The sequence below is a fragment of the Aplidium turbinatum genome, chromosome 1 (genome assembly GCF_918807975.1).
Source record: "Aplidium turbinatum chromosome 1, kaAplTurb1.1, whole genome shotgun sequence".
NCBI classification, from domain to species: Eukaryota; Metazoa; Chordata; class Ascidiacea; order Aplousobranchia; family Polyclinidae; genus Aplidium; species Aplidium turbinatum.
This window is the reverse complement of record NC_137472.1, coordinates 43,734,156-43,754,889: the sequence shown is the minus strand read 5'-3', so window position 1 is coordinate 43,754,889 and position 20,734 is coordinate 43,734,156. Positions and strand designations below refer to the sequence as shown.

Genomic DNA, 20,734 nt, shown 5'->3' with positions numbered 1-20,734 from the left:
TTCTTGGTTTGCGACGTCACGCGTTGATCAACTGAGCTATTGCGGCGGACTCTTATCGGGAGCACATCAATTTTATTGTATAAGATTATGAGAATTCTTGCATTAAATGAATTTTAAACGGAGATCAAGCGGCGCTGGTTCGACTCTTGGGGTGCGCGCTTGAGCAACGTACGTTAAGGAATGCTCTCCATGTAGCGGCATCTAACGGATGGAATAATTTCTCGCCAAGAACACTTTAACAATCGAAAAATTCGCTCCATTAATCTCCGTAACCGGGCATGCGTCAGACTTTTAATTGTCTTCCTTGAACCCATTTTCAATCTTTCATTTTATACATTTTAGACCAATTTTAATCAACATGTGCAAGAGTCACTCAACCGTAATTAAATGTAAGTGGCCTTCCCCTGCAACTGCTTCACTTTTTTGCATTGTTCAAAGTTGTTTATATTTGAAACTATAGGCAAAACACCACATTTCAGTTGCAGCAAGTAAATCAACCAGGTGCGGTAACTGGTATAGTTTATTGATAAAGCTGTCGCGACCGTAAAGGCGGCTTCTTTTTCTTTCATTGTCATACTTGATTTCAAACATTGATTGCCTCTTGTATGAAAAGTTTCCAAGATCCTCGGTCTTTTGCTGTGTATATTAGGTCATAGGCGTAGCCAGGGGGGGGGGGGGGCGAAAGGGGCCATGGCCCCTCCAAATTTTCAAAGTTTAGATTCCGAAGTTGAACACTTTGTTGAAAATATAATATAATTTGTATAAATTTATATCGTTTTGCCTGTGAGAGAGAGATGTTCTGATTTTCCATTTCGCAGCACGTGTCCTAGAAATTGAAGTTGTTTTTCTTTGATAGTTTTCAGTAGAGTCCTTGTTTGATTAAGTTGATTTAAAACACTTTGGTTGGTTTGATTGGAAGTCCAGGAAATTTTCAGTATTTTTCGGAATGCCCACATTTCAAACCTGTTTGTTTTTTCAGTCATAGCCCACTTTTATTGGTTGTCCAGGTTTCTGAATTAGCCTATATTTTAAATTGTAAGGCTAAATGCTACACATACTCTGTATCTAGTTTAGAAAAGTGTGTAGCCTACTTATTGCACAACATTAATTTCATTTGCTGAAAAGCGACTTTTGCTTGAGCAACATAGCCTAAAACTCTTTATTCGCTTATGCGTCCCGGTTTATTGTCTCAATACACCGAAAACTTTTTACTTGCTTTATAGCAGGGGTTCCCAACCTTTTTACGATTTCGTACCACTTGGAAGCTCTGTACTTCCAAGCGTACCACTTGGAAGCTCTGTACTTCCAAGCGTACCACTTCTTGCAGAACAACTAATTTGATCGAATCATATTTTATTCAAAAGAATAATATTGGCCTACTAAAATAACACTAAAGCACCACAACTAAATTTAAGCTAAAAAACAGTAGATGGGCAGGAATAGTTACGTAACAATAAGAATAGGCTTCAGGAAAAAAAATTTGTATTGTAAACAAAACAAGATAAACAAACTATAAAGTTGTGAATACAAAACGGCAGCTACCCGCGTACCACCTGAAAACCTTTGCGTACCACTAGTGGTACGCGCACCACAGGTTGGGAACCCCTACTTTATAGTTACCGTATTTCATTGATTTCAATTTGAAAAATTGGAATTTCACTTTCTTTTTTTATAACTTTCTTCACTTATCTGATAGCATCGGAGTTTGCTTTATTTGTTCGTTTTACGTAGGCTATTCTTTAAACTTTCTTTTTTACATGTGCTAGCTAAAGATGCTTTTCCTATAGCGAAATCGATTCGTAATAAATTACACTAAGTGGTTAGATTGTTGTGCAAATGCCAGCATATGATAAATGCAAAATAGCAGTAGCGTACGGTACCAAATTCTTTACTTTTTGCATTTGCTTGTTCAACAAATGTTGCAGTTTTGCTTCTGAATCAGCCATTAAGACAGTGTCGTCAGCATACCTTAGATTAGGTTGTTAAAGTTAGTACCACCAACATTTACGCCTGGTCATCTTCACGAATCACGACATCGGAAGATGATCTCACCATACAATGTAAAAAGGCTTGGGGAGAGCACGCATCCTTGTTTAACGCCTCTCTTGATCGATATCCAATCGCTAATGTTGTGATTGACCTTTATTGCTGCAACTTGATCAAACAAAAAAATAAATTGTCACTTTGTGCAATATTCTTTAAAAGACAGCATTTCTTGTACTGTAGTCTGGCATCGGCATAAATCCGTACTGTGCTTCAGCAATTTCATCGCTCATTTTGTTCTTGATTTGGTTCATGATAACGAGCAGTAGAATTTTTGTAATATGTGATATCATGTAATATGTATTTTCATTTAAAAACATATGAAAACGAATGAGCGGTGCTGAGAAGTAGAGATCTACCAGGCGTCAGCACTACCTGACTACTCACTATAGAACATCTTTTTTCATGCACTTGTGTTTCATTCTTTCTCAATTCGGATGAAATGTTGCTCTCTCAGAGGTTGTTAATGATAGTCTACTCTATTGAGTAAAGACGTAAGGGTTTAAACAGCTTCATTCCACCATTCAAGCTTCTTCGCATCTAATCGCTCAGGTAATTTGGTGGTGGCAATGCTATAGAAGCAGTGGCAAGTGTAGCATTCAAATAGAAGTGATAGTGACTCTAACAGTCGTAATCGCAACACGATGTGTAGCTGGTTTGAAGGCCATGCGGTATTCAGGCATTCACTGCAAATACTGTGGCGTGCAGAAGTCCTGGTATGCCTTCATGGTTATCAGCAGGACCGTTGTTGAGAGGATAATTCGGGCCAGGTACCGACGATACTATCAGCCCCAAATCAAGATACTTCTAAGAAAAACACACTGTGTCCAAACAATACGCAATGGCTTCTTCAAGTTCCTGGGGCACCTTGGAAAGGTTACTGACCTTAAAATGATTCAGCCCCGGGTCCAAAGTCCAAAAGTACCCTCGATTCAATGCTACTGGCGTAACCTAATGAGTGGAATAATTCATAGACAACAGCATTTCAACATTCGGAAAATTCACTCACAAACTTTGTGACCGGAACTGCGTCAGTAGTTCAAAGCCTCTACTCCACAACTATGCAAAACTGCCAGGAATAACCCATCAGAGGCTTTCTCAGTCCGAGGATAAACATTCCGGAGATCATGGCCGTGCCACAATCAATCTACGTTAAAAGAATAAAGTTGCATATTTTTTTTCTTTTGGCGATGCTATACTATAAGCTTCATAAAGAAAACATGGATGGCATTGCAGTAACAGACATAGTTAGCACATTAGGATCTTTGGAGGGCATAGCCTATGACAAAGTGCCCCTGCTCTGAATTCTCTACTACTTCCGTACCGTTTCAGAGAACTGACGGTAACGAAATAGCCAATGTAGTATTCGAGTAACTGTTTGCAGTTTGAAACATGTGAATTTTCACTTTCTGGCAAATAATCGCAAAAAATATAGTAGACAACTGCAGCCACAGCCAGTGGTGGCCTTAAGGTTTTGTGGGCCCTGGTTAAGAAGTAATATGCGGGCCCCCTTACAGCCCGGTATCGACAAATGAAAGTGCGCAAACTCAAATAACCATAAATCACAATAACACAATTTGGACGACTGTTGAAATGTGAAAATTCGTAACCTTTTGTTTCGTTATTCTATAATGTTTAAAATCATTTTTGTTATAAACCTACAATAATTCGAGTAATAATTGTGTGCAAATAGTTAATGGAGTCAGATAGTCAAATTAGTTAGAATATCCATTAGTTAGACAGACAGAATTTCATGAGACAGCTAATTAACATTTTAAACCAGTGGTTCCCAACCTTTTTTATCCGGTGGACCCTTTTAGTCAATATTCAACTCTAAATTCCCCCCTATAAATTTAGTTGTTAAAAACTCGTTTACATTAATTATTAACATTTTAATCCAAGTCTAGTAGGATAAACTAAACTTTCACTAGTAATAAATTAATTAATGAAAAACGTTGCTGAAAAGTATTGTATTCAAAGAAAAAAGAAAAGAAAAATGAGATGCAAAGACCAGCTGAAAGTCTCCCTCAACAATGGAATCATTGATCTGGATTCATGGGAACAACTTACTAGTGACAGATCACTCTCGAGAAAAAGAACTAGGAAAGGCACGAAAAATTTCGAAAAAAACAGGGTACAAAAAGCCCATGAAAAATGAAACACTAGAAAAGAAAAGCTAAAACTACCAAGTCCCCTACCCTCCATACAATGTGCCTTTTGGCTCACGTCTTTTCCATCATAGACTGGGCCTCCAAAGCCACATATGACATCACCATCCAAAGCCTAATTCGATCGGACACGAGCTGGACCCAACGACATTGAAAATATAAGAGTCAAGGCATTTAACAGCCTGTGTGAAGCTTGTGATTTTTTTGTTTGGACAACTCATGAATGTGATGGAAGAGTATTGGAAAGAGCATAACGAATATCATTCTGCACGTCTAATTTTTTTCTCTGTTTTCTTTTCCTCTGCAAGAGTTGAAAAACCTTATTTGCATAGATAAGCGGAAGCAAACGGAAGGATACTTCGAATAGCTTTCTCTGCCACTTTGGGATGGGAATTACACATTAATGGCCAAAATCCAGTGATTGATTTTTTTCTTTGAATAAGTCTCTTGTGCAAGAATCCGTTTTGAGTTCTGAAAATTCATTCTGCAATTTATCGAAAAGCTTTTCCATCAACAATGTGAATGAATTTCGTATTAAATCAAGCTCATCGTCGTAAATTTCAGGAAAATATCGAATGAATTCCAGTTCTAATGCTGTGAGATGTTGCAACATCAATTCTTTTTTCAACTCTGGAAGAACTTGTTCTTTGCCGTTAACAACCAGCACCAATGATAATAATTCTTTAAATATGGTTACATGTTCAATTGTTCATTCTAACTTTTCTCTTTCAATCATCAAGCTTCCAAAGCATCTTTAAATGCTGAGCGGTACTGGCATCTGCTTCTGGAAGGGCCACCCAAGCCAGGCTGGTCGAAAGGTAGAGGCCAGACAAAACGTAGTCCCTCCGCGACCAGGACAGCAGAGCTTTCTAGTACCTTAGGACAATCTCCTAATGACAGTGACATAAATCAATCACTCTATTCTAACCTTCCTTGAGCCAGCATGGAAGTACAGTTTATAAATTCACTGTAATATTGATATGTCAATGGCGCATGAACCCATGTTGATGTGCAATCTGCTTCAAACGGAGATGGCGATTGAATATACTGTATATACCGTATATTGGTGTTTTTCCGTTGCATTTCCAGATTCAGTTTAGTCAATGGACCAAACATATCAACCAAATAAGCAAGGAATCTAATCAATCTGTCATCATTCAGCAATGAACCAAATTCCAATTTTATTTAAAGGTCAAAAAATAATTTAAGCTCGTCTCTGAGCTCAAACACTCGCTTGGTTACGTTTCCTCTTGAAAGCCATTGAGTATTTGCATGAAAAAGAAGTAGGCCTACGTGATGGTGGGCTATGCATCCATGTCAGTGCACAGTTGCTTAAATAAGCGGGAGTTAAGGGCTCCTTCTTAACGCTTTAAAGCTCTGGTCTAGGCCAACTAACTAGGCTTGAAAAGCTTTACAATCCTAAAACCAAATTCCCCCCTGAAAATTGCAAAATTCCCCCCTAGTGGGGAATTCCCCCCGGTTGGGAACCAGTGTTTTAAACCATCGCTAAAACCTTACATCTATAATAATTATTACCACAATACAACAAACATCGATGTTAAGCGAGAAAGGTGTATTTCATGCTGTGGCATCTCCACATCACTCTGATGCTATGTTGTACCACCACACCCAGTGCCCTCCGAGTCCTACACCAGCACCCGTCTGCAGCACTTACACAAAATGCACCTTTCTAGCTTTTATCGCGGCAAACTCTTTAATAAGAGAAGCATTGTCCAACTTTTGCCCACGTTGTGCTCAATTGAAACAACAGCTAGTCCAAACAAGCGTTTTTGGCTCATTGCAGAGCGCAGGTAATTTTTTATCAACTTTAGTTTAGAAAATGATCTTTCCTCTGAAGCTACAGTAACTGGCACAGTAAACTATGGTGGAAAAGTTTAAGTTAGTCTTCTGCTAGAGCTTAATGTGAATTTTATTTTTGCATATTTTGGATAAGCGCGAGCCCCATAAATTTTCGGGCCCTAGGCGATCGCCCAGTTTGCCCACCCCAAAGGCCACAGCGACAACTGCAGCTTTTGGTCACTGAAATGACGTCACCTTATGAATCACTGTGCTTGCTGTCTAAAACGAGAAAACGGGTTATTTTTATTGGCATGGTTTGTCGCAAAAGGAGGCAGTCGGATGTGATCAAAAACCTAATTGACACACTTGCAAATTCAAACAAGTGAGTATTGTTATCAGCTGCATAAGTCAGCATTTGACATTTTTCTTGACCCCAATTGTGCCATATGACGTGGATCAAAGCTATTTCTTGTCTCCCATGGACCAAATGTTCAAAGTTCATTCAATTTGTTGCTTAGTATAACAATTTGACAAAAAAATCCATTTAAAAGGGCCACCAAAAATATTAGTCTATGACTAATATGAAAGTTTTACCGGCATGATGCACATAAAAACCTGATAACTCTTTGCAATTCAATATAAAATCACAAACGCGAAAATAACACCTATGACGTAGCCCACATGTTCAGTTAAGATCAAAATACATCGGACAAGGTTATTGTACCATGTACTGTATTGTAGGCTTCAAGGAGAACTTAAAATACCGGCAGGCTAGTGCCATACAGTCGGAAAAGAAGATCACAAAATTTTATTTTCCAAACTGTCCAGTGTCATGCCTCCATCACTTCAACCAAGCCACGGAAGGTTAAACTTTTTTATTATTTTTTTAATAATAATTCTAAAGCAACAGTAACCCTGATCGAAACATTGCGCACCTTTTCAATAAAACGACCCCTTTTCCCTGAGAAATATGTATTCATACAAACCAGACAAAAACTCACTCATTCAACAGCGCTACGGGATAGGTTGAAGTTTGGAACTGATGTGTCGCAAGATGTCACATATTTCAGTTACTGTATTGTTGAAACGCCAAATTGAATATCCAAAAAATGAAACGATCAAACGTAAATTTGATAAACACGGTCAGATTGCAATGACAAAACTGAGATGTAAACGCAGTCCATGGGTTACATTTCACGTCTACTTGTTAAAAAGTCCTTTCAGCGAGTTACAATCACAGCACGTGCCTAAGTTTTAATATTTACATAAATCTGCAACAGCAATATTTATACTGTACAGTTAATGCTTTGAAGAACATAAAACGATAAATAATAAAAGTACACAAGCAACCAAAACAAACATATCAATGTTAACGATTTACACCAGGGGTTCTCAACCATGGGTGCACGCACCACTAAGGGATGCGTGCACCCATTAGACCACCATTAGTGCACCCATTAAGACCAGTTCCTAGGCGGTGCGGGGATGCTGAATTCTTAAGGTTTGTTATATTACGACATAAGAAGCAAAGTTGTTTTTACCAGGTTTCAACAAAAAAATCGAACTGTAGGCAACTATTACTTTTCAGCTAATCCTAGGAGAGGTACGAGAACTGATTGGTAATTTCAAGGTGGTGCTGACAAGGCAAAGGGTTAAGAACCACTGATTTAGACCGTGCTGGGTTAAGGAAACAAGATCATTTCATCATAACTAACTGGCTTTTAACATTACTAAAAATAAGTCTATTGTTACAGCAGGGGTTACCAAAGTTTTTTGAAAAAGGGTGGCTGTGAGAAGAAATGTTTGTGAGCCGGATAACTATTTTATTCAATACAGTTTGCAATCTGTGACTGTGATTCAATGGAGTCTTTGGAGTGGGTGTAATTTATGCAACAATCGACACGTTCGGTCGTTACAGGCAAAGGGGCTGTGGAGAAAACTCATTATTTTGTTACAAACTCCTGAAGCCACGTCTACTTATTCTTTCAGGAAGAGCTATTTTCAAAACGGTTTATTAGAAAAAAGTGACGGGAAACGCTAAATGCATACTTAAACATTTCACACAGCGTAAACTTCTAGAAGGATTTTTATTCTGTTCCAGACAGCAAATGTGCAGATGCTAAATCAATGTAACAAATGACTGATTTACTGTTCGGGGTGCTATATCACATTTTTCGCACAGTTCGGTAGGCTGAATGAACGACCCTCGCTGGCCGGATTTGGCCCGGAGCCGTAGTTTGGTGACTCCTGTGTTAGAGTGTAACGAATGCCATCATGTAAGTGGTTAAGGCAAATCATATAGTTAGCTTACAATGAAATTCGAATTATTAGTCAACAACACACTTTCGGTTTGGTTGATTAACACAGTTAGGTTGAGGGTAACTTACAAAAAGCCGATCAGAAAACAACAAACAGACATAAAGAAATTCTTAAAACCTTTTATCTAACAGTAGAACAAAATTAGGTCTTGCAGAGAAAAAAAATTTCAATCAATTTATGCTAGACTAGTAACTTAGTCTAAACCAAGAGACTTAGATGTTAAAGTAATAAAAAAACAAAAACACGTTGTGTTTTTAGAGAACATGCAGACATCACCCAACATTTCTTATGCATCGGAGATTGCAATTCCTGATTGAGGTCTGTTACATGTAGGCAACTGTTGAGCGTAATGACTAAATAGCCAATAGCAAAAGTCAGACGAGCGGTCTTGAAAATTGAGCTTCATAACCCATGGTCTGACTGAAATTCAGTCAACAGGAAACAATAGAGCTAATAAAAAGTTCATCAAACCCAAATCATTTGCGGAATGCTTCCTCACAGTAGATACTGAGACGATAAGAACTGAAAATCAATCCAAAATCGATATGAAGGCTATGCTACTTCGAAAGTACATCACAATGTTAGCAAAAGTTGCCTTTTTTATATCATTTCAGCAGCAATTTTTGCCCGATAGAAAGCTTGTGTGGATGAAAATATGTTTGCAAACACTTGTTGCAAAACTTGCAAGTTGACTGCGAAAGCAATAAATATTTGCGCGTTGTAAAGGAACGTAGTACAGCAGTATTTGTAAAAATCTTTTTGAAGTAACTTTGCAAGAGCACATCGCTTATAAGACTGCTGGTGTCAAACTAAGCGACTAATTTTCTATTGCAGATTTGGAAAACTGCTTGATGCTCTTATTAAAAACTTTAGATCTATAGCAGCAAATCAAATTCTCTACACGAACTGCCAAATGCAATTTTCTGTATTCAAACTTTTTTCTGAACCTCTTGGTTAAAAACAGCAATGCCCGTAATGAGTATTCAAAGAGGATAAGGACTCAACTACACTTGCAAGATACAAGAACCATATCAGACATTTGTGTGAACTTGTATCTTCCCTTGTTATAGTACATTATGGTTAACGGTTCAAGATCTTTGGGGGTGCAGCACGGTGCTGACGATGCATGCGGATTCATAGTTTTGTAAAGGCTTAGTATGGTGGCGTGCTGTGTATCCATACTCCATAGATAGGGACAGGCGCCAGCACAAAAATTGGCTTTGTAACCAGAAGGAGCAAAAATCCAATTCCAACCTAAGTCCTTTCGGAAATCAATAAATAACTCGCGCAAGCAACAGTTTGTTTCAGAAGGATTTCGCCGGAAACAATACTCTGCGTCCAAAGCTCGCTTTCGTCTTTTATGGCTGGGTTTGTTTGTTGGCGAGTTGACGGTGCGCACCATGATAACTAAATGAGGGTTAAACTCGTCTGGTAAATCTGGCATTACTGCAGCGTATCCTTGTTGATCGCCTCTCTGCTGTGACTGCCGGGATATTCCTGCAGAACCTGCAAGAAGCAAAATTTGTCAATTAATAAAAGACAATTTGAAATAATGATATTAAAGACTGGACAGGATTAGATTATCAAACTTCAATTGAAAAATCTCATAGCAGAAAAATTTGGCGCTATGTGATCTCCAATCCTCGATGAAAGACAAGAACCTGATGATGATGATAAGACGAAACAATTTGCTGTAAATATGTATGGCATCAATTGCAACATCTTACATGCGGCATGCCGTTTGCCGAATAGACATAGTATGTACGTACAAAGACCTGAAGCTCTTCTGGCACCTCCCACGGTTGTTACATTATCCTCAGTTAAAGACTCTTTTCTTATGATATCTTATTTCTATTTCGTGTCCTCTGAAGTCATTTCAGTGGTCAAAAGTAAGTGTCAATTCTTGCAAGACATAATAGAAGCAATTGATACAATTGAAATTTGAAATCATCAGATGAAGCGTGCACGACTTCAATTTTATTGGGCAATTTAACAATTCCCCCTTGTAAAGGATAAAATCACGGAGCCGACGTAATTCGAAGCAGAGTTTACATTGTCATGCGTCATATCGTATTGCCGGGTGGTCTTGTTTGATATGGAGGTGACGAAAACAGTTTCTCTTTCATTTCAAAAACCTGTCATTTGTATGTCGGGTTGTTATTTGAAGATAATACAAAAAAAAACTCTTGACACCGATTGATGCTGTAACGGAGATTATCTTGCTAAGGGTGTATTGCTGCCAACACTTTCGGAAAGAAAAAAGAAAAGAAAAACAATTAAACGGCAGTAAATTGTTTTTGCATAATTAGTTAGAGAGTATAATCATTATTACATAAACAGGTCCATACACAGGCCAAACATCAATTGACTTGTGAAATATCTAGTCCCTTTTGGAGTACCTAATTAATAGCATGCCATAGCTTATCAGTTTGTTTTGAACAAAGGCTAAGTATATCAGCAAAAACGACCACAATCTAAAAAAATTCATTTTAAATCTGAACATCAGTTTATATTACTAAGCGAAATTAAAAATGAAAAGGATTTTATATTAACGTTTAGAATATTAAATTTTTGTCAGTGACAAAATACTTGCTCTACAGAAAACGCTTATGTTTTTAATGAACTTATTATGGTATCATTTTTTTCTTTTTATCTGCACTGACAAGACTCTCTTGATAAATTTTAGTTTCTTCATTAATTTTTCTGCACTTGGAATGCAGCATACACTTTGTGGGATAAAGTCGTTTTAACTAAATCAGACAAAGTTTTCATATTTTTTCACAACTTCACATTAAAAAAAGATAGTATAATATAGATTAAGTTTTCTTATTCAAATTAGAAACAGTGGAATACCCAGACGACTCGCTTTATTGATTTTTCTTGCGATATGGACAGCTGGAGGGTCACTGCGAAATTTAAAAATTGGCAGAACTGCAAAAAGTTTTTTTTTGCTTTTACGTTAATTCACTTTTATCATATGAAAAGGTGTATTTTGCGCGAGGTTTTGGGTGCTAGAACATCGGCAGAACCTTACCACGACAGTGTGAGGTTAACTACAGTATGTTACCACTGTAGCATGAAATCTATCGCTGCATTATTATGACTGGAATAGTATTAAATAAACATGATGTCACGTATTTTCATACATTTATTTTGGCGATACACACTTCGTGCACACGCAGCCAGGTCACTGGGTATGCGACACATGGCGGTAGACCTCAAGCTGTAGTTGCACCAAACTTTGTCATAACACCATAACCTTCTAGTTGTCCACCTTCTTTTTCAGTGAGCAATCCCCTACTTCACCATCCCTAATTCAAATGAAAACTGCTCACCTGCGAATACGATGTTGAGACGTTCGCTATCTGCAACAACTTTCGGTGTTTGAAACGATCTACCTACGTCATCGGAGCATGAGACGGTGAGTTCTAGGCCTTGATTCATTTCTGAAAAAAACAAATAACTATTTCAAAACCTAACAGACCAGAAATTAAAACAAACGTTTCTGTCGCTCAGCAGTGAAGTGATGACTGTGCGTACCAATTTCACCTTTAAGGAATTGGGCTGGAAACCAAATCAAGTCACAAGGATAGTGTCGTGTTCTGTCAAACAAACTTTTTCAAAGTGCACCGAGCTCCCTGATATCTTTTTGAAATCACACCCACACAACGTCAATTAGAGCATAAACATAAAGTCATCATTCAACAAAAGTTAGGTTGCTCCAGGGCTGTAAAGCAACGATTTTGCTAGTTGCGTTTGGTTTGGTGGAGTTTGACACAAGATAATGATGAACCACGATGAAGCTGATTTTGCACAAATTGTATTTCAAATCAAGAGGAATCACACAAAACTCGCAATATGCTGTTTTATAATTTTTATTTTATGTACGTCAGACCAATAGGTTCATATCTGTAGACGTTGAATCAATGTACAAAAATTACTGATTTGCTATCTGGATAATTACCACCACATATGAAAAAGTTAAATCGAATAAAAACAATAAACATATAGGCTATAAACGTTACTATGACTAAACAATTGTATACAAAAGTAGATTGCTTATTTGTAACAGCAATTCCATTCGGGTAATTTTTGGTCCAAAGTCAAAGTCATGCTAATGAACATGGATAGTTTGATCAAGTGCTATAGGAAATAGCACAAGCACTAATTTAGCCTTAATTTCAAAAAAATATGTCTAATTAGACCAGTCATGCCGGTAACCGACAACTGCGCAAGTGTAAAGTTGTGGAAAATGCAATGAGTTCTTTAAGTTTGCAATTTGCTGTACTGTATACTCTCGCTGAACCAGAACCAACACAAAAATGACAAACAGAATTGTGTTTGCGACGCTACAACGATAGCAAGTGGTCACATGCAACTCGAGCCACCACATCGGCAGATCTATGCTTATGTATGACAATGTCACCACTGTGATGCAAAGAACTTTAACTGCGTGTCAAGTCTTCGGCGTGCGAATGGTTCAATTGTAAAACAGCTAAAAATGAATCCACTGACGTTTCATGATTCTGCTCTTTGAAAACCACACCTGTTCTTTTAAAAAAGTTATTCTCGCGTGATGCCAGCTTGAGAGTGCGACCTAAACGCGACCTAGGCAATGATTGCTTCCCAGCTAACTACTTGAGATGAAACAAAACCTGTTTTGAAACATCAAGCGGCTATCACTTTATAGGGGTTGGGAGCGTAAGCAAAGATGCTGTTTGTTGTTGTTGTGACGTTTGATAAGTATGACGTTGCTTGTGTTGCAACACGGTTAGAGATGTATCTTCGGTGTGGGTAGTGAAGCCACGGGTATCATATTGCAGCATGGAATGAATCAGTTTCACTTAAAAGCGCACTCACTGGCAAAAGTGTTAACGTTGAAGTTCGGGAAAGTTTAATCGCCATCATCAAAGGCAAAGAAAAAACCTCTTTGTCTGGTTGGAAAGTGAAAGAAACTGATGATTTTTTGTCCATCACATCAAGTTGACAGAACCCGCCATGTCGTCAATTTCTTAACGGAGTGAAATTTCAATCCAATTGTTCCATCTTTCCTCATTTGTTTTCTCAGAGTGAGCGGAAAAAGAGAGCGATGGTAACTCGTATTGGGTATAATGTTTACAAAGATAATTCCACAGCTTAAGACTTTGTAGCGTTGCACAATGTAACTTCAAAGAACCATGTCCTACTAAAGCATACACTGCTAACTGTTTGACTCAACGGATTAAATTTGATCTCAAACTGTTTTTTTTAGGGATTGCATTGAGAACTGTTCTTATGCTTCGATGCCTAATGGTTGTTTAACTAATACGCATAAACCTTACAAGGGTAAACTTCACAACAAATTGTTCTGAAATAATTATTATTTAGTTGCAAAAAAAGAATAAATTTAAATAAAATAAGATTATTGCAAGTAAACCGTGCTTTTGCGAATAAACGCTTAAACATTTATGACTGTTTTTGAAATGAATTTTCTGCAGGGCGATGGATCTTGTTTCGATCCTATTAATGAGTACTTCGATACAAGTTGGATCGTCCTGCAGAAAACTAATTTGAAAAAAAGTCATAAATATTATTAAATGAGTATATTGATAGAGTACTTTTGCTGAAATTTGTCAATAAACATTGATTGTCATTTGTCTCCATATTGCATGAGAGCATTTATTGTCTCATGACAAAGCGCAAAAAGTGACATTCAATATTGCGAACAATAAGCTTATTATGCCAACAATAATGTATTATTAAAAATAAAACAATCCACTTCAAATCGAACTATGCCGACTATTCAGGTTACGAGCTTTCAAAACAAAACTATTTTGAAAGTTATACAAAATTTCATTAATTTTTTACCCAAAATTCCTTTATTTTTTAGTTTGTTTTGATGATTTTTTCCCATAGAATTGTGTTTTGTTTTATATCGAACAAACTTTCGTTTTCTACACCCCAACACGCACAATATGTTGTTGCGGAACTTACAAGGCAACTTTTTTTTTGAAAAAGTAAAACGCTTCTTTTGAGAGGGGAATAACCTGACTACACCTTTTTTGTAACTTTAACTGTTGTTTTTGTCAAAAGTTGACGACCTCAGCGGCGCAGTGAACTCCATTTAACATCAAAACACATACAATTTAACATTGAATAATTGAATTTGTTTTAAATTTAAAAACTCTGGATTTTAACAACTGCCTCAACACAACGCGAATACGTGAGCTGTCACTCTTACTGGCGGTGTGCAGATAATGATCAACCAGTCGTTAAAGCCACGAACGTTTAAGAAACATAACCTTAAAGGGTTTTGGAATTTCTGGTATGGTTTACATGCATACACAAAATGTGGCCGATGATTGGATTATCACCAGTCGTCAACACGCCCTTTGCTGTTAGATTGGCTAGCAGTGACTGCTAAACACGTCAAAATTTGCAGTATTTTTCCGCTGTTTGCCATGACGATTTCTTTAAGTATGTATTTTAGTTATGTAAGATTAGACGTACTCACAGTAGCCTACTGGACTACAGTTAGGATATGCAAGTATATATGTGTTGTATCAGTTGCTACAATCTACCGTGTATATTGTCACAATCGGCCTAAATATAATCATGGATATTATTAACATCGTAGCTTACTGTTTGGAAGTCGAGTGTGCAATGCAGCATAAATAGCGATACCATGTATCACAGTCATTGGACTGGCTTTATCAGTATTGTACCGCTTCTGCTACAAGTCTTTCGGTCGTCACACTTGCGTCAAAACAACGTATCTTGTAGGGCGTATAGCTAGGGGCATAGGAAAACATCTGTCCCGGTCTGCCGGATGCAGTATTAAAAGGAGTCAAAATGATTTTGCATTGCACTGAATGTATAAATGTACAGGGTGTAACAATAAAAGCTCATACATTGTTCTCAGTGTGCAAAAGGGTCGCTGACAGCGTCACATCGGGGTCAATTCTGATTACTCAACTACTGTCTTTGACATTCCTGTTTTTGGCAGGACACTTAAAGACATACCTGAAGGTGAACACAACGATTGGCTTCCCTGCCTTCCCGACCACTTCATCTATTTCTAAACCAACTACCGGTACGAGATTGGATACGAAAAACAAACTCCACTACTGCATATAGCGATTACACAACAAAAGATTACTAATATTAGTATAAACTATTCAAGATGTTAAATTCTTCAAGTTGAAACAAAAATTTTAGGCATCTGAACTGACACTACATAAAAATATGTCAAACTCATATGTAGGGATTCGCAAGCAATCTATGCTTTTACAAACGGATTTTATGTTATCCCTTATCAGGTAATCTCAGAAACCAGTTTATCAAAAAATTAATTAAGTTGGCCTATGCTTAATCTGCAACAACATCCTGATCTGCTCCAACAACCAGTTAGCTCATCGTTTGTTCTGACCAGGTTTGTATGGATGGGAACCGACTAAAACCTGGTAAGACTTTTGTTTTTATCGCAGAGTGAACTCGGGTTTGTTGGTTTATGCTTTGTAGCTTTCCCGTGGTTTTGGTATCTTTCTACGCATTTTGAAGGCAAAACACGTTTTGCAAAAGCCATGAATCAATATTTTTTCATGTGGGTCATTGTGTGACTGAAGTGAGGTGGTACAAAAGTTTAAAACAAATTTTTACATTTGCTGCTCACATAAAATTATAAGCTACCGTACTTCAATTGGTCGGTTATCGTTTTCAAGTCCATTTTATCAAGTGTAAATTTATTTCTATTTCAAATTTTATTTGGCAAGAGTAATGTCAGTCAGTGTAATACACAATTGTTATTATAATCCATTACGATAAGAACATCTGTAAAGCGTCATTGACAAAACAGAATGACATATGAAATTCACTTTGAGCTTAAACTAACCTATTGTGGCAGTTTACCGCCCACAAACCGAACAAAAATAGTCTAGAATCAACTCACAGATGGCTTTTTGTTTTCTTTTATCAAAAACAGATGTGTTGTAAAACACATCACTTCAATACAGCTAACCAATAAAAAAGCTCTCCTTTGTTGCTGTTGGGCTAAGTTGGAAAGGTGATGCTTGCTGAGCGCCTGATCTACTTATACTTGTTGCGTACTTCCTATTTCATTTCAGAAAAAAATAGGCCAAACTACATTATTGTCCCACAGATTGTTTGGTAGCACAAACAAGATCATTATTGTTTCGGTTCAAACTCAAATGGGCAAGCTTTCCTGACGCTGCTCAGCTCTGGTATGTTTGGAGCACCGATAGATTTTATATGAATACTTTGTAGCTGCACTGCTCTACTTTTTACATTCTGCTTTAGTCCGTTTGCAAGAACATTCATAAATAGTAGCCTTCTTTTGACTTGGTTTTTCGGTATAAAATTTTGTTTGCTGTTTTGAAATTTAAACGACTGTACTTGGTTTGTAAATTTGAAAGGAACACGAAATGGACGAAAACGTCAGAAAGAAGCCACAAATTCAAATCGCGTGGCCTGCAGTTCTTCAAAAACTCAGTAAATATTTGGGCCTATAAATAATGTTGAAGACAACAATATTCCAATTTCGGTAGAAATTACTATGTCTTGAATTCGTTTTTTGTAAACAATTCTGAATTAAAATTCTTAACGAAAACTTTGTTTCATTGCGTTGAGCTAAAGAAAATCAGTCCAAGCTCCCCTAACATGTGTACAATGTTTCCTGCCGTGACGAGATAATTTAACTTAAAACTGTTTGGCAGGCCGGTTCTTTGAAGTCTTTGACCTAGCTACAGTATGTTTATTGTGCTCTTTTCGTAGTGTCATTTATTTGTGCCCAATGCCCATTGCTCACGCGTTGTCGAGGCAAATAAAACAGTTAATCACCGTAGTTCTACTCACTTGGAATACGAATCCATTCACGCACAGAAGAGGTGACGTCAAACGAATGCCAACCCTGACCGTACGTGTCCATCAAACGCATTGTCAAGAATCGTTTTCCAGGTTGAAAAGCATGCATTTCGGGAGGTAACAGTTGAAACAGTTCAATCTGAAATGCAGTTGATTGATATTGAACCAAACATGCTAAATTTATGTAAGTGAAACCCGTTATTCCCACATAAATTCAACGCCTTCAAACAATGAACAAATGTAAAAAGGCAGATGTTACTGCGTTGGAAGTAAATAAAAAGCGTTTTAAGATTTCGCGGTCTTTCAGTTTGCAGAAACGTGGACAAAACGTCATTTTTGTGCTTTGTATTTAACATCATTCATATGAAAATTTCTCTAACTTTTACTCCAATCTCTTACTTGTTGTCTGGAGCCATGGGGAGCTATTGGGACTTGATAAAGAAGCAAACTAGCCGACACAATGGCGTCTGGGTCAATTTTCAACGAGGAAAATTCAAATTCAAAAAACTCCGACAGTTCTTTTTGGATCTTCATCGTTTTGTATTTCTTATTTTTCTCCGGTTCTGTAAACGAAAATAAACTCTGTTATTCGGGAGTCGATTAGGCTTTTAGGCATGTATTGATACTTCATGAAAACTCTTGTAAGTTATCTGTAAAGCTGAACCTGACATGCTACCAACAGTTTGGTGTTAGCCAAGTCTTTTATTACCGAGGGAGCAAGCAGTTCCCCAAAAATTTTTTTTGCAACACGTCCCATATTTCCAAGACTTCGTAAAAACAATTGTGAATTGATGAATTTCTGCCCACGGGTATTTATGGTGCTTGGATATATTCTACAGTTGCGAAGCACGCTCGTTGAACCATAAAGCGTCAATGGCAGTTGATGTTGAATTGCCCTGATTTGGCTACTTTGTTGAACAAGCTTTTTACAAGTAAAATTACAAAGAAACGTTTCGTCACCGAAGCATTGTAACAGAATTTTTGAACAGTCGTCGCCGTAGTTTGAACTTTTGTAGCAGAGGGTCTATATCAAGGGCCTTCAACCTTTTTAACACAAGGGCCAGTTAAAAAAAATGTAATGCTGACAGGAGGGCGGCACATCAAATAAACACTAATTCATATTTTCGAAATTGTGTAAATCGAGATGAAAATTCCTCACGCAATACTGCTACTCTTCGAGCATAACCATGCAGGCTCTCATTACTGCCATCAAAGACACATTTTAATGTTGGAAAATGGTCAATTTTGTGCTTACGCGAGCTAAAAAAATAGCTGGAAGAAGATAAAGGGCCGCACAAAAAATGGAAAAGAGCCGCACGTTGCCCACCCCTTGTCTACATCCTTTTGCTGCTCCAGGTTGCAGAAACTGCAGTACTTTACAAAAATAAAATTCGGGAAGCGCTCGATAACACAGATGAACACAGGCGGTAGTGGAACCGAAAAAGTATAAGCCAAAAATTCCAATACAGTATAAAAAGTTTGGCATATCCATAACTCTTTTTCAAATCGGTAATATTTTTACACATTAGACAAGCTCCCAGACAACGAAATCCATCAATTTTACATTAATAGAATCAATTTAACAATGACGGATTTTGCTGTCAGGATCATGTTCATGACACGTGAGTCGAACAAATGCCATACAAAGCAAGTTCAATTATTTCATTTGACAAATGTAGGTAGTGTCCTGGCTCAATCGAATAGCTTTCTTTCAAACTCTTTTAGTTGATCAATTTTGATGTACGGATGTGAAACTTGGACGCTAACGGCAAAAACTCAAAGAAAGCTTGAAGCTGCAGAAATGTGGTTTTACCGAAGAATTCTTAAAATTCCATGGACAGCTTTTCGAACCAACAGAGCAGTTCTCCAACAGATGGGCCAGGAGCAACAGATAATGAGATCTATAGAAATGCGGCAACTGAAGTTCTTGGGTCACATCATAAGGAAAATCGAACTTGAAGATTTATCTTTAAGCGAAAAAATACTAGGAAAACGGTCAAGAGGATCTCAAAGATTCACATTTAGAGGATCTCAAAGATTCACATTTTTGCACAATTTTCAACCACATATCAAAAACCCTACTAAAATTTGGCAAGACGCACGAGATCGATCAAACTGGAACATCATTGCACATCGAGGACTGTATCAGCCATCATACCTACAGAGAGAGTGTTTAATGCAGAATGTTTTTTTAGATTGTTTCAGTAAATTTTTTAATAATTTAGCAGAATTTCTTGCTTTATCTAAGTTTATCTTGCCTTAGTCTCTAACATACCAATACTTGGGCAGTTCGACAGAAACGAAAAGTAGATTTTTTCTCAAGTCAAGTTATTTTAATTCAAGAGCGGGCAAACACAGCAATACATTATATTAGTATCAGTTGTTTGTTATACCATTTCAGATGTTCAACCCACGCGTCTGCTTCGGTAAGGAACGGAAATTATTCCCATTGGTGGTCTGAGAACAACAGTTTGCATGGTAGGCCAAGCGAGCATTGGCTACTCCTGTTAATCCAAAGCGCAACGCCAACTTGCATAGGATTTCCCAGCCAGCAAACCACTCTCTTTTTACATTGATTCAACGTTTGCAGAAAAAAGGACTTATTTGCAAGCTGGGTTGTTTTTCTCACTTTGCAAGTGTCAGCAAAGTGCAAGCTACAAAAAGACGTTTTAACTAGCCAAACTAAAAACTACTTACTTGAGTGATTGTTTTTGTTTGTGTTCATGTTCACTGTCACAATATCTTGGGCGTAGTAGTTTTCTTCAGGTTCCTCGCATTCGATGCGTTTTTGTCGCGCTTGCTCAAGAACAAAATCTCGTGTCCGATTGTACATGATCTCCACCTCTCTGGGCACTGAACCAGATGGCCTGAAATCGTTGTTGGGAAGCTGAGTCAAGCCAAGTTTGCTTAAAATTTGTCCCCTGATTGCCTCTATCCGCCGCTTACGCATTTTGTCAAAGTTCACACCGCAGCCTGCCAAAGTGTTAGGAGCCAGAGATGTAAACACGAACGCAAGAAGCACAGCATTTTTAATTGTAGCATGTAAAGTTGTTATCAGTTTGTCTTGCATCTTGACTTTTGTACAGCCCGGTTGAAAAATAGCAAAGTTTTGAAACGAAAGATTTTGTCTTTTTTCCAAGGTCTTCACTTCAATCAAACGACAACACTGAAAAAATTTCCTTTTCTTGTACAGTCGCGTCTTCTTTGTTGCTTCCTTGATACTTCTTCAATAAATAAAAACAAATTTATTCTTTCAAAAACTTTGTTTTTTTCATCTGAAAGTCAAGAGCAAAAACGTTGTAATATTGTGCTTGTGCTATATCGATATCACAAAACGATGTGTTTGGGCAATCCTTTGTCTACAGAACGGACTGACTGCTGACTAACGATCACTGCACAAGCTACAAATAAACCGACTAAAATCAAGTGTCACAAAAACAACCAATAGCCTACTTTACATCCACACAACAGCGAAAAAGTTTAGAAATTGCGCCATAACAAAAAGACAGAAGCTGCGAATTCTGCCGAAAAAAGAAACTTTGACA

General features: G+C 37.6%; 1 protein-coding gene across 1 annotated transcript; it reads right to left on the bottom strand.

Moving 5' to 3' along the window:
* Positions 1-6,931: 6,931 nt before the first annotated feature.
* LOC145770045 (transforming growth factor beta-2 proprotein-like) lies at positions 6,932-20,455 on the bottom strand. Its single transcript, XM_082581636.1, has 5 exons — positions 19,887-20,455; positions 17,589-17,752; positions 17,181-17,328; positions 11,666-11,776; positions 6,932-9,836 (listed from the first exon to the last, which is right to left on the bottom strand). Exons 1-5 carry the CDS (start codon positions 20,257-20,259, stop codon positions 9,331-9,333), a joined length of 1,302 nt encoding a protein of 433 aa, XP_082437762.1. The 5' UTR covers positions 20,260-20,455; the 3' UTR covers positions 6,932-9,330.
* Between the last annotated feature and the right edge of the window lie 279 nt (positions 20,456-20,734).

Excerpts from the sequence above, each read along its gene's own strand:
- LOC145770045 (XM_082581636.1), bottom strand. The coding sequence starts at position 20,259 with ATGCAAGACAAACTGATAACAACTTTACATGCTACAATTAAAAATGCT. Across the intron at positions 17,329-17,588 it reads CCCATGGCTCCAGACAACAA|ATTGAACTGTTTCAACTGTT; the intron begins GTAAGAGATTGG and ends ACTGCATTTCAG. Across the intron at positions 11,777-17,180 it reads TGAATGGATTCGTATTCCAA|AAATGAATCAAGGCCTAGAA; the intron begins GTGAGTAGAACT and ends TGTTTTTTTCAG.